The 15814-nt window shown below is 40.5% G+C and overlaps 1 protein-coding gene across 3 annotated transcripts in view; it reads left to right on the forward strand.

The window, feature by feature from the left end:
- arhgap29a (Rho GTPase activating protein 29a) overlaps window positions 1-15814 on the forward strand; it is a 39253-nt gene that overhangs the window by 15918 nt on the left and 7521 nt on the right. For 2 of the 3 annotated variants that reach the window (XM_028569650.1, XM_028569648.1), the window contains exons 3-15: window positions 1846-1989; window positions 5015-5111; window positions 6153-6225; window positions 6722-6782; window positions 7209-7355; window positions 8898-8962; window positions 9064-9174; window positions 9280-9360; window positions 9975-10175; window positions 11246-11383; window positions 11532-11722; window positions 13572-13741; window positions 14252-14380. In XM_028569650.1, the coding sequence (XP_028425451.1) occupies window positions 1846-1989; window positions 5015-5111; window positions 6153-6225; window positions 6722-6782; window positions 7209-7355; window positions 8898-8962; window positions 9064-9174; window positions 9280-9360; window positions 9975-10175; window positions 11246-11383; window positions 11532-11722; window positions 13572-13741; window positions 14252-14380 (1608 nt within the window). Of the gene's footprint in view, window positions 1-1845; window positions 1990-3685; window positions 4045-5014; window positions 5112-6152; window positions 6226-6721; window positions 6783-7208; window positions 7356-8897; window positions 8963-9063; window positions 9175-9279; window positions 9361-9974; window positions 10176-11245; window positions 11384-11531; window positions 11723-13571; window positions 13742-14251; window positions 14381-15814 lie in introns of those variants that run through there. The other variant, XM_028569651.1, reaches the window with a different exon arrangement.

A 15814-nucleotide genomic window follows, 5' to 3' on the forward strand; every position in this document is an offset into this window, starting at 1 on the left:
TGTGTGTGTGTTATTTACTAGGAAGTTGCAAGGAGATCATTTATACACATGACTATTATAATGCCATTTAAAGTATGACATGAAAACAACCTGTCAACTATATATTTAGTGTGATTACAGCTTCGGAATGGATCATATTCAAGTCAAAATGACAATAATGTTTGTGTGTGTGTGTCGGTACGTTACCAATAAGTAGGGAAAAAAACACCTTAACCGTAGTGCATGTGCTGAACTGTGTTTACATTTTCTTACAATTTCTCAACAATGTCAAGAGCACATTACCAAGGTTGCGGTGGTGACTAACTGTTGGCAAAGTCACATCTAGTACACAAACTACATACCTGAGATGCCATGTTTTCTTTGGTTAACTGACTAACTGTGAATTCCAAAAAGAGCCCAATAGGTCATGTTAAGTGCACTTGACTGTCAGGTTAGCAGCCTTTTTAGTTCTATGTGTAGGTTTGCTGAGTTGTGTGCAATCCCTCTGCCATCTCTGCTTTATGGTGTAGTTGCCTAGACAGACAGTAGTCTGACATGGCTGCCATGGACACTCTTTCAACCTACAAAGCTGGAATGTTATGTAGTAATCCTTTTTTCAGTGAGGTTGCACCATTCATTTAAAACAGGGAGATTTCTAAATAGCTGGGTTCTAGGTCCAGTCTGCTCAGGGTTTATAGCACACGATACAATGTTAAGCCTCAGTGTTGAAACACCGTACAAGTCCCATAATGAAAGCATTTTTCAGACTGAAGACGCAATTCCTAGCATGAAATAGCGTCTTGAAAAGCCTATGTTCTATAGCACACCAAATTCATTTCACAATGACTTGTAACCGAGGAACACTGAACCACAATAATCTCTTATCTTATTGGTCTACCGTTAACCAGGCCTATGGATGGTGTCGGAGCTGTTAATGAGATTTCAGTGCTCGATATGCACTACGCTGCCTGACAATGTCTTTACCAATGCCATCATATTAAATGGTTAATTGAGGGTTAATGGGGGGGCATTCTGAGTTTTACAAGTTTTGTAAAATGCTTGCTTTCTAGAAGTTGTTAATAGGGCTGGGCTAATATGTCGATTATAATATCAACGTCAATATATGAGGCTAGATATCGTCTTACATTTTGAATATTGTGATGTGACATCTCTTCCTGGTTTTAAAAGCTGCATTACAGTAAAGTGATTTACTACGATTTTGCCTTTACCCACTTAGTCATTATCAAAACTCTCCTTGTGTTAATATTTTGTGAAAGCACCAATAGTCAACCCTGCAATTAAAACAAACACAAACTTAATTCTTTTTTTTTTTTTTAAAGATTATTTAACTTAATTCTTACTTGTCACGTTAACACAGTACAAAGTTGGGGAAATTGGGAGCAGTGGACAGCTAATGGCATCAAGGGGAGCAACTTAGGGTTCAGTGTCTTGCTCAGGGACGCTTTGACATGTGGCCGGAGGAGCCTGGGTTTGAACCGCCAACCTTGTGGTAATTAGTTTGATGTTGATGTGTTTGGACAAAAATATCGTGATATCTAATTTTTTTTCCATATATGTATTGCTCTTGCACTTTCACTTCTATACATTGACGTGGCAAAACACAGTCATGTGTTTTTGTGCAGGAAGCTAAGGTAAAAGTGTATTCTATAATCCACATCCATCAAGGGCTTGGCCTAAGTAGTAAATAATAATATTCTAAGTCCAATCCATGAGGTTTTACTAAAACTATCAATTATTACATTGTGACTTTAGCTACATCAGAGCCACACAGTGCTTGTTACAAGATATATTGAATGCAACATATCCATTAACCGTTACAGTAAACGTGTCTTTGTAACTTTCCAGAGCACCAGGACTGCCTCCATCAGGTGGTACACGAGCGTCTCGGGGAGCTGCTGCGAGTCCTGAAGGCCATCATCAACAAACACCAGAGCCTCAACTCGGTGGACATCCTCCGTACAGCTGGAACCGTCATCGCCACGGTCAAAGGTGAGCTATGATGACCAGATCTCCCTTCAAAACACACACACGTACACACATAACTCACAGCTTTCCTGTGAAACGTACCAGCTACTCCTCCACTCTTCCTTTGGTCTGTTTTCTGTCTCTGCTTATCTAATCCCCCCCCCCTTCTCCCTTGACAGTTTTCTCTATTTTCTCTCGCTCTCACACTGTCTTCCCAAAGTCTTAAAAAGAACCTCCCAGAGAATGTTTCTGAATAGTTTTCTTCTAGCTTCAAAGCAATGCAGCCCTTCAAAAGTCACTCAAGTGCTTAGAATGCAGCAGCATGTGTTTGCAAACCCCATACAGAGAGCAAGAAAATAATATTTGGAAGTCCGATACCTGATTCAAGAGGCAGGGAGAAGCGGGTGTCCTTTGTGCTTTGTCTGCCAGTCCAGAGGGAACTACACTGAGGAATCCTTTTCAATCTCTCATTCTCTGAGATTATGATCTGGCATGCAGGTCAATTCTTAACTTGGCAACCACACAAGAATCCCCTGAGTATACCTTGTCTCAATTTGCATCGCAAAGAGGGACCTAGAGGGGCTGCATAGCTTTGAAATGCTTTCACTTTATAAGGAATGGTGACCTGTAGAAGTGAGCAAAGCCTGAAGATTCTCTGTGTATGAATGTAGCTTACCTTCACTGAAATATTTGGAATAGGACCATACACACATAGGTGTGTGCAGGCATGTGGGCCGTAAACACTTATTACCTGCATGCAAGTCTCCTCTTTCATGCAGTAACTTGACTATTTGTGTGGCATTCAAACATGTTAATGCACAATAGAGACACACAGAGTCCGACCTTTTCAATAAGGGAGACTTGGATTTGAAAGCTTAATAGTTGTTTTATAGAGGTGTTTGATTTAGGCTCTTAATGATGTTGCATTAATGGGTAGAAGGATTCTTAAGAATATAGATTCAAATGTTCAGCTCAAACCTGTCTTATTAATAGCAAGTGCCTTAAGGAAACCAGTGGGAGTGCTATATCTGAACAAGTGCCTATGATAAAAAGCAAATAATGTTTATTAATTTACAGTAGCTTTAATTATCTGGTCTTATCTGGTGCAGTGAAGCATGCCATAATGTCTTTTCAGCCACTAGGTGGCCAGCATTGCTCAGTCCTTGACCCTCACACAGTGACAATGTGATATCAGCTGTGCACGGTGCACACCAATATTTTTCACTACCAAATCTGAAAGCTTCTTATGTTACACAACATTTTGTAAAATGTTGTGCTACTGTTTATTTTTGTTCTGATGTGATTTTAATGTTAGAAAACGTGTATGTTAGATTAAAAGTGTACTGAGAATCCTGTAAAAAATATTGTTTGTTTGTATTGCATTTAAACGCAAGATCAAACTGTTGTTCAGAGTTTTGTCACTTCCTCCATCCTGGGACATATCCAGTCACATGCCAGGTTGCTACACCTTCGCATTATTCTCTGTTGGAGGACGAGTTCCCCCTAAACCTGGTTTCTGCGTAGGACTGCGCAGCTGACGAGTGTTTCGAGAGTGTTGTGCTTTTCCACTGAAACAATACCATTTTTCCCCAATGATGTAACTTCCACGTTTAGACCGCTGGTTTGGGCCTGAGCGAGTACTGGCATTGTATTCCAGCAAGCCTCAGGATGTCCTGTTGGGGGCAGGGGTTGGAGAGAAGAGGAGGAGATGTAACAGTGCAAGAGAGTCGTGTGATTTGAATGGTGGTGGCTGCAGTAGCTGGCCTGGGGTTGGAAGAGGCTCCCAGGGCCCCGAGGACATTTCACCCCTTTTGGGATCCTTTTTGCAGCCTTCCGACAGAATCTTAACACTTCCTGTGCCTGAGTCTGAGAGAAGATTTTTTACATTGGATTTATTTCTGACAAGTACTCCTTTTGGCTGGATAGAGGAACATACTATCGGAATGAAAAGTAACTTGTTGGGTGGCATCTTTTAAGGTGTTTGGGCAGAAAATCCGCTCAAAGTAGCCTAGTGGTTACTGTTATGATCAAGACAACGTATTGCTGTTAAACAGGAGAAATGCTGAAGAATGTTTTGAGGTAGGTAATTGGTAGTTTCGTAGCTCAGTATACTTCTCTGACAACTCTTTCCAAAAAACCTGCAATTTGTAAAAGCTACTGAGGAAGCATCTTAGCATTTGGTAAGCATTGGTAGGAGGGTGCTATTCAACTTTCAAGGACCTGGCCAAAGGGTTAGGATTGTAAGTGTGGACCTGTACTGTTTGAAGCATTCTTCCTTAAAGGTTAAAGAAACTACTCAAGATAAGTTGGAGGTGGACTTTTCTACAGCTTGGGGTTTCTCCATGAATTTCTTTTTTCCTCTTCTGTTACACAGAGAAGATTCCCAACCGAAACAAGTCTAAGCTAATCTAAAAGAGATAACTAAAGACAGCATGTTTTCTATTTAAAATGTCTTCTCGGAGTCTTTGAACTGTAGAAATCCCCATTGTTCTTATGGAAAGGAAAGACTGAGGAAATCATGGAGGCAGCGGAGTGGTCCGTGACATCACTGATTTATTGTTTGGTGTTTGGGCTCATTTTCTGAGCATCTCTCTCCTGGTTTATTTTCTCTCTGCTCAGTAAGGACAGGAAGTTTATTGTGAAGACTGATTACAGCCGTATTTACACTGGTGTTTTTCCCCCATTCTGTCCTCAGTCATCACTGGGTTTAGACTTTCAGCAGGAAACTACTGCCTTTTCCAGATTACAGCCAAATATATACACTTGCAGTCTTTGCTTATCTTTTCTGATTTAAGGTACAAAGTTGTTTTCCATGAGTGACTTTTCAATTCTGAAATGCCTGCACATTGGAGATAGAAATTTCCTTAGGTCTTAGTGTGATTTGAAGAGTACAGCATGACTCAGAGATTTTCCTTGGGATGATGAATCATACCATGAGATTCATACCTTTATTAACACAGCTCTATCAGTGGTGCCAGTGCAGGATGTCTTCAGAATGCAGGATTTAGGTTTGCATCCTACTCAATCCTATTTATTCACAATTTGACAGGAGTGAACTTTAAGGAGGTGAACGAAGAGAACAAACATCAGCTTTTTGGAGAGATCTACACTGCTATTGACACATTGGCGTTCACCTTTGGCAATGTGTAAGTATAATGTCGTAACCATGATTGCAATTCCCATGGCTCATTTCACTTCTGTGGGCTTTTGTACTCCATCACACTGTAGAGTGGTTGTTCTACTTAATAAAGAGCCATTTTTTAACTGTATTTGTTTCCTGTCAATTCTGGGATTCAATTCAATTTTATTTATAGTATCAATTCATAACAAGAGTTATCTCAAGACACTTTACAGATAGAGTAGGTCTAGACCACACTCTATAATTTACAAAGACCCAACAATTCTAGTAATTCCCAGATTGCCTAATTAATGTAGGTCGGTTAGTATTCATATAGCACATTTTAAACAAGCCAGCGCAAGCCAGAGAAATGGTTAACATAAAAACGGATAAATGAAGAAACAATGGTCACAGAAAAACAATAGAGAAAATATGGAAAGAGAGAGAACTAAAAATAGTTAACACAAAAAAGAGAATAGATTCACAACTAGGTAATAAATGAAGCACTAGAAATATATAAAACCAGGCTAACAAATATCCTATAGTTTTTGACATTAAGGGGGCGCTTCACGTGGCCGGGTTGGCTCGGTGGGTAGAGCAGGCGCACATATAATTGGAGGTTTATGCCTCGACTCAGTGGTCCAGGGTTCGAATCCGACCTGTGATGATTTCCCCCCCCTCCCCTTTCTCACTCAGCTGTCCTGTCGAATAAAGGTGGAAAACCCCAAAAATAATAACAAAAAAAAGGGGGTGCTTCGCTGATTTTACACAAAAGGAGTTTGAAAAATAAGGGCATTTAGGATGCATGGAAGGTTTAATGAAAGACACTATGGAGTTGCATTAGGGAACTGTAAGATCCAATGGTTTTGGAGCCATGCTAGAGACTAAGAGTCAGGACATCTCGGTCTCTGCTGCATCTAGACCATTCATTTTTTTAATCTTACGAGTACCTCTTGAAATTTATTAAAACAAACACGAACAAATTCCTGGATATGTTTTCTCTGATCAATTTAAGCCTATGTCTTCATTTGTATTGTAATTTGTAATTTTTATTTCCGTTTTCCTTCAGAGTGTCTGACTTCCTTATGGGAGATGTAGAGAATGGATCAGTGTTGGGGCTCCCCCTAACTAAGAGAAGCAGGGTAAGAAAAGTACAATATCTATGCTTATCTATGTTAATTCAGCACATGTGAGGTGTCCAATTGACACTAGCCACCTTCCAGAACTCTACTTGGCATAACAAATTACAGGCTAAGATTAGTGTATTCATATTGCCCCCACTCTTAAACCTCTTTTAAACCTACATTTATTCTTACTTCATTCACTGTCCAGTGAACACCAGGATGTGGCCTACTGCCCCTGAAATGTCAAGCAAAAGATATGAAATATTACCCAGCAGAGTTCAGGGGTTAAGGGAGTTCTCGTTGGTTGACGCATGTTTCCGAAATGGTCTCTGAAAATGATGAATTGACACTGTGTGTTGTTGTTTTCCTGCTGTAGATTTCATAACCGCTCTAAGGAGAAAGTCAAGGTTCTGATAAGCCTTGTTTTAAGTATTTTAGAAGAGCATACTGTGCTTTGAAAAGGAAATTCCCCCGTCCCATTGTAGATTTTTACTTTTTATTTTTTCTCTTTCAGTCTTTTGAGAACCTCTCCCTGGAATCTGGAGGCTCCGGTCCAGAGAAAGATGATCCACCAGGTACGACAGATCTCTATAACACACAGCTACTGTGCTCTGGTGCTGCTCTGCAAAAGTGTGTGGTGGGAATGTAACCATGGAAAATTTGTTGAAAAAAATTAAATAAAATGTATATAAATAAATCCGTCTTAAGCTGGGCTATTCTCACTGCCATTGGCGTGTTGTAGGGTTATCTGGGCTTATTTATATATCCAGGAGTTAGTTTCCTGTCAGCATTACTTATCCTCAAATGGTATTAGTTCATATCTCGCTCACCCAAGGTCAATGTGGGCTTTTCTCGCTGACTCACAGTCACAGATGTTGCCAGCTGAACTCATATTTAGTATGTCCAGAGGGGGTGATAGGGGTGTGGCATGCGGGTTGGTCATGTTTACAGTAAACCCAGATTTTATAACATCCCTCGTGGGATCGTGGTGTTTTTCACAGGGCCGTCTCCGCCGGTTCGGGCAGAAGAAGTGGACCGGACACTGCAGCGGCAGGACAGCGGGGTGGAGTCAGCGCTGCTCTACGCCAAGGCCTGGTCCAAGTACACCAAAGAACTGCTGGCGTGGGTGGAGAAGCGTCTCAGTGTGGGTGAGTTAGGGCACAGGTGGGGGGATAAATACATGTAGTATTTCAGACCTGTAGGAAGGCAGCAGCTAAGTGGCACCTATCACACTGACGTACAAAAGTCATTGGTCATGTTTTCGTGTCATGGACCATGTACTTAATCCTTGTGTTGTCTTCCCGTCAATCTTGAAAAAAACACTTTTTTTTTAATGTTTTTGATGCCTTGTTTTTGTTTGTTTTTGCTTTTTCCAACGTTTTAAATTGCTAGTTTTTCTTCTACACATTTTCAGCGCTTATTTCTACGTCCCATATTTTCTGATATAAAACAAAAATTGAAAACGGGTCAATGTGACCCGAAGTCAACACAAGGGTTAACTTAAGGTACTTCGTTACATACTTTTATATGGGTAATCATGTCAGGGAATCTTTGAGATGTTTTCATGTATAGGTCATGCACAATTGTGGTCTTAAAAAAAAAACCGCAACAGCTTAAACATTGCCCTTCTCATTGTGACTATTTTTTTTTTTTTTTTTTAACGATCCCCTCCAGATATGTTTTCAGACATATAAAAATACTCTGCTTTTTGTTTTCGTCCACTAAAAAGTTCAACTGAACACACGTCATTCTGCACAGTGAAGCTCAAACATCCAACAAGTGAAATTGGAGTTTGAAAATAAGACAAAAAGGTTTTTACTCGCAGTTTAGTTTACATTCACTTTTTTTTTTTTATCTAATTGAACACCCACTTTGAGATTAATCTAACATTTTATATTTTCCGTATTTAATGACTATGACTATAATTTATAGTTTGCGATTTTTAAAAACTTTGTTCAAATAGGATTACTTCTCAGCATTTTTTTTGGTTCAGTTGGTTGTCAGCGTAGCTCCTGGCAGCAACAGGTGGCTGAAAATGTATTAATTTAGTCCGTGCTGTAGTGAGACATGATGTCGAAGCACGGCATTTTAACTAGATCCACAAATGTGGGGATTAATTAGGAGCCAATTTCCTGACAAATTTTGCACCAGAGCTAGACTTAAAACAATGAAGTCTTATCCAGGCTCAAGGTTGAGTGTGCAGTGTGAGATCTTTTGTTTGGACTCTGGTTAATGAATGGTTTCAGTCTAACCCTTAGTCCCTTTGCCTGTCAACACAGTGGCACAAAGCACTCAGTCAAGCTGTACAGTACATTGTTATCAGGCAAATGCATATATGCTGTTTGTCTAACACATCTACTTTAGTTAATGCTTTATTTGCTGATTAATTGTATAGATTTGTCTCATGACTCGAGGACATTGTGTGATTTAATCAGAAAATGCTTTAGCTGATTTTAGGTTAGTGTTGTTTTTAAGGAAGATCCAACAGTTGATACAAAATAAAAGTGTGTGTGTGTGTGTGTGTGTGTGTGTGTGTGTGTGTGTGTGTGTGTGTGTGTGTGTGTGTGTGTGTGTGTGTGTGTGTGTGTGTGTGTGTGTGTGTGTGTGTGTGTGTGTGTGTGTGTGTGTGTGTGTGTGTGTGTGTGTGTGTGTGTGAATTCAACAAAACTTAAAGTTTGGTCTATTTGCAGATGTTGAGTGTGCAAAGAGTTACGCCAAAATGGCTGAATCTGCCAAGACGCTTTCAAGTCAACAGGTGAGTTGATGTTGCAGCGGACTTGCACTGACATTACACTTTTTGGTGCTGCATTTTAGCTGTTAGGGGTCGACATTAAGACTTTCTCCTTCTCATTAAAGGAATTCATGCCTTTCCGTGAAATCTACATGACTGCTTTCAAAAATGACATTGAATACAGCCAGCTGGTACTTCACACTGCAGCAGTACTCCAAAGCAACAAATTCATACAGGTACAGAGCAAACGATGCATTTCTGAACCGGGACTTTGGTTGAATAATGGAAACAAGAGGGCTTACAGACTGTGTGTGTGGGGGGGTTATGTGTTTTATTTTCAGCCTCTTCTGGCCAGAAAGAATGAGCTGGACAAACTACGAAAAGAGGTCAAGGAGCAGTGGCAGAGAGAGCAAAAGAAAATGGTGAGTCGATTGCCATAAAGGCTGCATTCTGTAGAGGGCCACACACCAATGCACACAGAATCTAAAGATGTTTCACTGACCTCGGTCCAAAGATGCTCTTGAAATGCCTAAGCCTAATATATGCATGCAGACAAATGCTTTGTTCTGTCATGTAGTCAGGGCCATCGTTCTATTCCACTTAATGACACAATAAGCATAATTAACTAAGCTAATTAAACTTGGTTAATGAATTGGTATTTCAAATGTAATTTGTATTAATGTTAAGTACTACTAGTTAAGCTCCCACACTCATTACAATACAAATAGAACAATCATTGAACATTAATTGTGTATGTAATACTGTATAAATTACATTGATCTCTATTGCATTATTGAAATGTATGTTAAGTAAATATTACAGATTACTATTAACCTAAAAGCGAATATAAACTTAAAAGCCATATTTTTTTATATACAGTGTGTTAGCTTTGGTTAGCATTGTTGGACTAGTATTGGATTTCATTTAAGTGCACAGATCCAGTGGAAGAGAGACAAAGGAAAAATACTGTATGTGCTGTATGCATAGTGTTGTGTTTGTTTGTCTGCGTATAAACTTTGTGTGTGTGTGTCTCCAGAACGAGGCAGACAGTGCTCTGAGGAAGGCTCGGCTGCTGCTGGCCCAGCGGCAGGAAGAGTATGAGAAGGCCAAGGTGTCCACCAGCCGCCTGGAGGAGGAGCAGATGGGGGGAGGAGGAGGAGGAGGAGGAGGAGGAGCAGCAGCGGCGGCCAAACAGCTGGAGAAGAGGCGCAGGCTGGAGGAGGAGGCCCAGCAGAAGGTACAGCACCTCGTCTGTTCTTCTGCCAGGGGCTCTTTTAATGTAGTACAGAGATGTAGGGATCTGGTTAATGTCTGGCGATACTGGTTCTTCAAGGCCGATATCGATTTTTAATAGTTAATAAAACCGATAACCAAAATCTGGAACCGATATGCATATTTAGTGAAAATTTTATTATTTTTTATTTTAAATTTAAGATTTTGGAATGTCCAACACAAAACTTTGATTAGATGCTTTAAGCAATCATTTAATAAATTAGAAAGTTTCAACATAATACACCGTAAAAGATGGTCAGATAGTGTTGTGGGTGGGACATTAAGTCAGGCTCAGTGGTGAGTGAAATCAAGCAGAGGGACAGACACAGAGCTGTAGCGCAGCCAAGCATTTGACTCAGTAGCAGAGTTGTTGTAAACAAGACCATCACCTAACAGAATATGAGACTCTATCGGCCACATCACAATCTACTTTTTGTGCTTCATAGACCCTTTTGGCAGCAAGTACACACCCAAGAACTACACACATACTCCTGTTTTGTTGTACTTTGTTGACATTTGTTGGACATTGAAAGTACAGAAAGACGGACAAGGCTTAAAGGCATTACAAGGATTTTGGGCCAGATTCCAACATTTAGGCCAACGCCACATAGCAGGCTCCCCAGACCACAAAAATCTTCCCAGCTGCCATTATTCAATATGAATACTGTCAATTAAACTGTAGCTAGCCGGGTCAGAGTGTATATGAGCTGTTGCATTTGTTTAGACCTCATCATCAGCTTTCAGCTTTCAACTTTCAGCTTTCATTTTTCATGTTTTTGAACAACTCGAAAAGGAAGACAAATAACAACAAACAATCTAAAGGGAATTGTTCTCCTCTTAGACTAAAGATGGCAGTTCATTCCCAAGATCTTGAGTCTCTCCTATCACTTCTGAGCCAATGAGCATCTTTGGTTCATCAACTTCTGACCATGTGACTTACAGCAGTTGGAACTAAACAAGCCCAATCCAGAGTCAAATCATGTAAACGTGATCAATCATCGAGTTGAGAATGACTTGTCTCACTTGTGTTGGCAGGCTGGGGAGGCCAAGGAGCATTTCAACGCATGTAAGATTGATGTTGGGGACAAGAAAGTCGATTTGGCCAACACCAAGAGCGAGATCATCACTCAGATCCGAGAGATGGTGTCCCAGTGTGACCTCACCCTCAAGGCTGTAAGTTCAGATTTTTGTGCTTAAAATGTTTATTCAAGATTTAGACCAACTTGAATGACAGAACTTGCGTACTTCATCTTGGGACAGACCGATAAGGAGGCACTCAGTGGCCGATGTGCAGGTTAATTTTGCTTGTTGCTTGTTTCAGGTGACGGTCAATTGGTTCCAGCTCCAGCAGGCCCAGGTTGTATCCCTCCCTGTCAACTACCAGAGTCTGTGTGAAAATGCCAAACTGTATGAGCCGGGCCAGCGCTATATTGACTTTGTCAGGAGTCTACCCACTGATGGGCCTCGCCTGGAGTCCCACTCGTTTGATTCAGCTGTCTCACAAAGCACCGGGTGAGACACCAAGACACTTGCTGCTAAGAAACAAATAAGTGCAATGGCTTGCGTTATCATTGTGGCGTTTGCAAGTAATTTATGACGAAAGATTGCATTTGTCCATTTCTGACACAAAAGTTCAACTCAGTAGTTTATATCCACGACCTTCCACTTTCGGGATTGCTCCGTTGCCGCCTGAAATTCCGCCGTATGTCCTTCTTTTCGGCCGGTTGTCCGTTACCTTCCGCTTTCTTTGTGTGGGAATTTTAAACTAGGCAGATTTCTGAGGACTATGGTTAACTGCTCCTCAGATCTCTGCAGGGTAAATCCAGACAGCTAGCTAGACTGTCTGTCCAATCTGAGTTTTCTGTTGCACGACTAAAACATCCGTTGAACGTACACGTTCCACTAAAACAAGTTCCTTCCTGAGGATGTTTTGCAGAGGCACCGGGGCTCCGTGCGGGCACTTAGCACCACCCAAGACGATTGTGATTGGTTTAAAGAAATTCAAATGAACCAGAGCACGTTTCTCCCATCCCGGAATGCTGTGTGGACTAGCCAGACCCTCCTCTGCAGCACTGCGGAGGAGGGTCTGGCACTGCGGAGGAGGGTCTGGCACTGCGAGACCACCTCTACAGTGATGTGAATCTTTCACTTTCAGGACATGGATGTGCAAACTTAATCACAGTACATCATATTGCAGAGTAGGTAGATCTACATGTCATTAACCTTACTGGAATATTATCTTTGAATATAACTGAATTCTGATGCTCACCATAGAGGGATTGTGACTAAACTTAACCACATCAGCCCTCAGTGTTTTTCTTTCTCATTATTATAATATTATAATTATTATTTTTTTAAGACCAAGTGGTGGCTCACAGAGGGGTTCACAGTTAATTTCAGTGTCTTTTAATTCATTTGAAATTTCCCATGAGTTTAAAAGGGTTTCAGTTGTTCCACATAATGTTGTATTATACAATTTATTTTTTGTATGTCAACAGCGTAAAGCTTTCATCATAGGAATCTGTGGCAATCTGAATGTTTTTATTTATAGTAATGTGGTTGTAAATACAGTGACATTGAGTAACTGCAATGGTCTGTGGTCCTGTAGACCTCACTGGTGAGACGCGGAGTGATTGAGTGAGAGAGCTTGTTTTGGAAAGCGTAAAAACAATTGGGTTGGCAAGGGCTTCCTGCGGAAATGACTGTGGTCACGGGAGAGAGGGCTTACCATCAGTTTCACTTAACATCTGTGGGAGTTTTCAGTAACACACACACACACACACACACAAGCTCACATGCATCCGCAGCATTGGTTTTGAAAAGGTTAAATATAGACCACTGACCTACATACTGTATATTGTGAGATACATTAGAATTCTGTGGTTACAATGGTTAGCATGGATTGCATGTCGGCCATTCACCTGCCTATCAGTTAATCATAGTTAAACTCGCGTCTTTGATGTTGAGGCGGGGCTGATCTCATGATATCATGATTATTCAGGGTTCTGTTCAGTCCTGATGGAATTAGGAAATATACTTAGTCATTTGATCCCACTGTACAGGAATTACAGATACAGATCTCATTTAAAATGTGTCTGAAGAGAGGAATGTTATTGCTAGACAAAAATCCCAGACTGTATTATTGCCTGGCTCTTCTTGAGAGTTTTTCTTTTTCCTGTTGTTTCTCCATATCCAGATTTATTATCTAAGAATAGAGGTTGTTTTTTGTTTGCCCCAAATGTGTTATTTTAGGCTTTGTAGATAAATAAAATTGTGTGATTAGTAAAATTCCACCTGAACAAGAAGAATGTTTCAAAGAATATGATAATGATTATTGTCATTCCATCATCTCCCTCCCTAGGATGCCTTTCAATAAGCGCTCGCTAAGTGGCAGCCACTCGTCCCACAGTAACCTGTCACAGGCCTCGGTGACGTCTGACCTCCTCGCTGCAGATGACCTGGACAGTCCCGTCACTGCCCAACATGCCAAGATTGCTGAAAGGCGTTCCAACAGTAGTACTGACATCCAAGGTACGCAGGTTTACATTTAGTCTGTTGGCTCCTGCTCTTATATGGTGTCTTCTTTTGGTCAAAGAGATTTCAGTGTAAAAGGGGCATCACTGGTTATTGGGCTCATGACTTACATGCCCGTTTTTAGGTAAAAAGATCGCAGTAGTAAGCTACTGACAATGGGCCTTTACACTCTGCAGGTTTATTGGCCGTTTAGGTTGTTTGTTTATGTGTGTATGTGCATGTGTTGTTTCAGAGATTCAACACTCCAATCAAATGGTAAGAATTTAGGAAAAAAATTGGGGGAAAAAAAAGAATGTAGGCCTGTAGATCATTTAAAAACAGAGATATGTGCATGTAAACTGAAAGAAATAGTCCAGGTATGACCTAAAATACAAGGGGTATTAAGTAATCTATGATTTTATTTAAAAACATTTAGTAACATTTATAATGTATGTATAGTGTGTAATAAATGAAGAAATGTGGGCTGCAATATTGTGCCTTTCAGTGTTGTAATGTGTTTTTATGCAGCACTTCGGATTCAGGCCCCATTTCGTCCTTGGGCCTCGGCCAGCCAGGGGGGAGGGATGAGCAGCGACTCGGAAAGTGCCGGAGGGAGCAGTGAGTCCCGCTCCATGGACTCACCCACCGCAAGTCCAGGTAGGCTTAATTTAAGAGTTTTTTTTTTTTTTTTTTTTTTTTTTACCCAAACATGGTTGGTTTTTTGTTTAGCTATAAGTTGGATTTAGCCTTTTTTTTTTCACAAAACAAATGATTTTTTTTTTTAAAGTAAAACTAGGCAAAACAAATTCTTACTGTAAATGGTCAGGTTGCTTATTAATTTATTAGAAGCCATTCAAGAGCCCGCAACAGATAATTGGCTTCAACCATCTTTGCATACACTATGTTGTAATAGGTGTTTCTTAATAATTAATTAAGAGGATAATTATCTTCTGCATAAATCTTTGGGTATGGTTACATTTGAGGGGTCCTAAAAACACATTTACTTCCTGTCAAGCTTTTATGTTTACCGCCTAGCCAAGAAAGCCAAATGACCTGGTGAACCTAGCTCTAAATTTCTCTAAATCTAAATCTCAGGTTTTTCAGTCTTATGTCATTGACAAAGACACCTGACATTGCAGCGCTGACTGGCTTAAGTACCCCTGGGGCCAGCAAATGTTGTTTTCTCCTGTGCACTTGATGTTCACCCAACGCTGTTGGTGTGTTATCTCAGAATCAAGTGGCTTAGCAACCACGGACAGTGGCGCCTCTTTGTTAAACATTGTGCAACTCTGTTGTTTGAAAACAAACGCATAAATTGTAGTTTTGGTGGAGGTTTGAAGTTTAGAGTTTTTCAGTGTTTCCTCTGTTGCTGTGCAACAGTATATGTGTCCCAGTCCAATGACTATGTACAGATCTGCTTCCTAAGCAGAGCTGGGGCAGATCTCCAACTGTTTGCTGAAGAGATTTTCAATCAAATTTGTGAAGGTTCATGTAGAGTGTGGGCTTTACAGTTGACACTTAAAATACACTGTGTCCCCTTTCACGAATTAACATTTGACAATGGGTTTGTTGCAACCTAAAGACATATTGCAGTATACACTTACTGTTTTATGTTACTTGTCTGGTTAAAATTTTCAGATTTCAATATAAGAATAAATATAAGGATTTTCTAGTTTCCCAGTAAGATCAGGTCTGTCCTTGGCTGGGGGAGGACAGTAGATTGCCGTTGCACTATTAACAATCCATGAAGAGGGTGAAAATGAGTCATGTTATTTATGAAGTACTTGCAACCCCCCACCCACCAACCCTCCATCTCATCCCTGATGAGCCTCAGTAGAAAATTAACATTGCTAACAACATTGCTAACAACATTATTAAAATGGGGCCTATTGGAAATAACTGACCTGTCAATGGAGGTGTGAATCCCCAACAATCCCCTACTGGTAGTTTGATTATTAACATGAAGTCGACCACACCTTTTTCATTTGGCGCTTTTAAATTCAGGAAGTGGTCTCAGTGCAGGGCTCAGTACTGCTCATTCCCACCACTCTAATGTAGATCGTAGAGGAGACGGGAAAAAAAAGGAGAATT

Source organism: Perca flavescens, chromosome 22 (genome assembly GCF_004354835.1).
Source record: "Perca flavescens isolate YP-PL-M2 chromosome 22, PFLA_1.0, whole genome shotgun sequence".
Classification (NCBI taxonomy): Eukaryota; Metazoa; Chordata; class Actinopteri; order Perciformes; family Percidae; genus Perca; species Perca flavescens.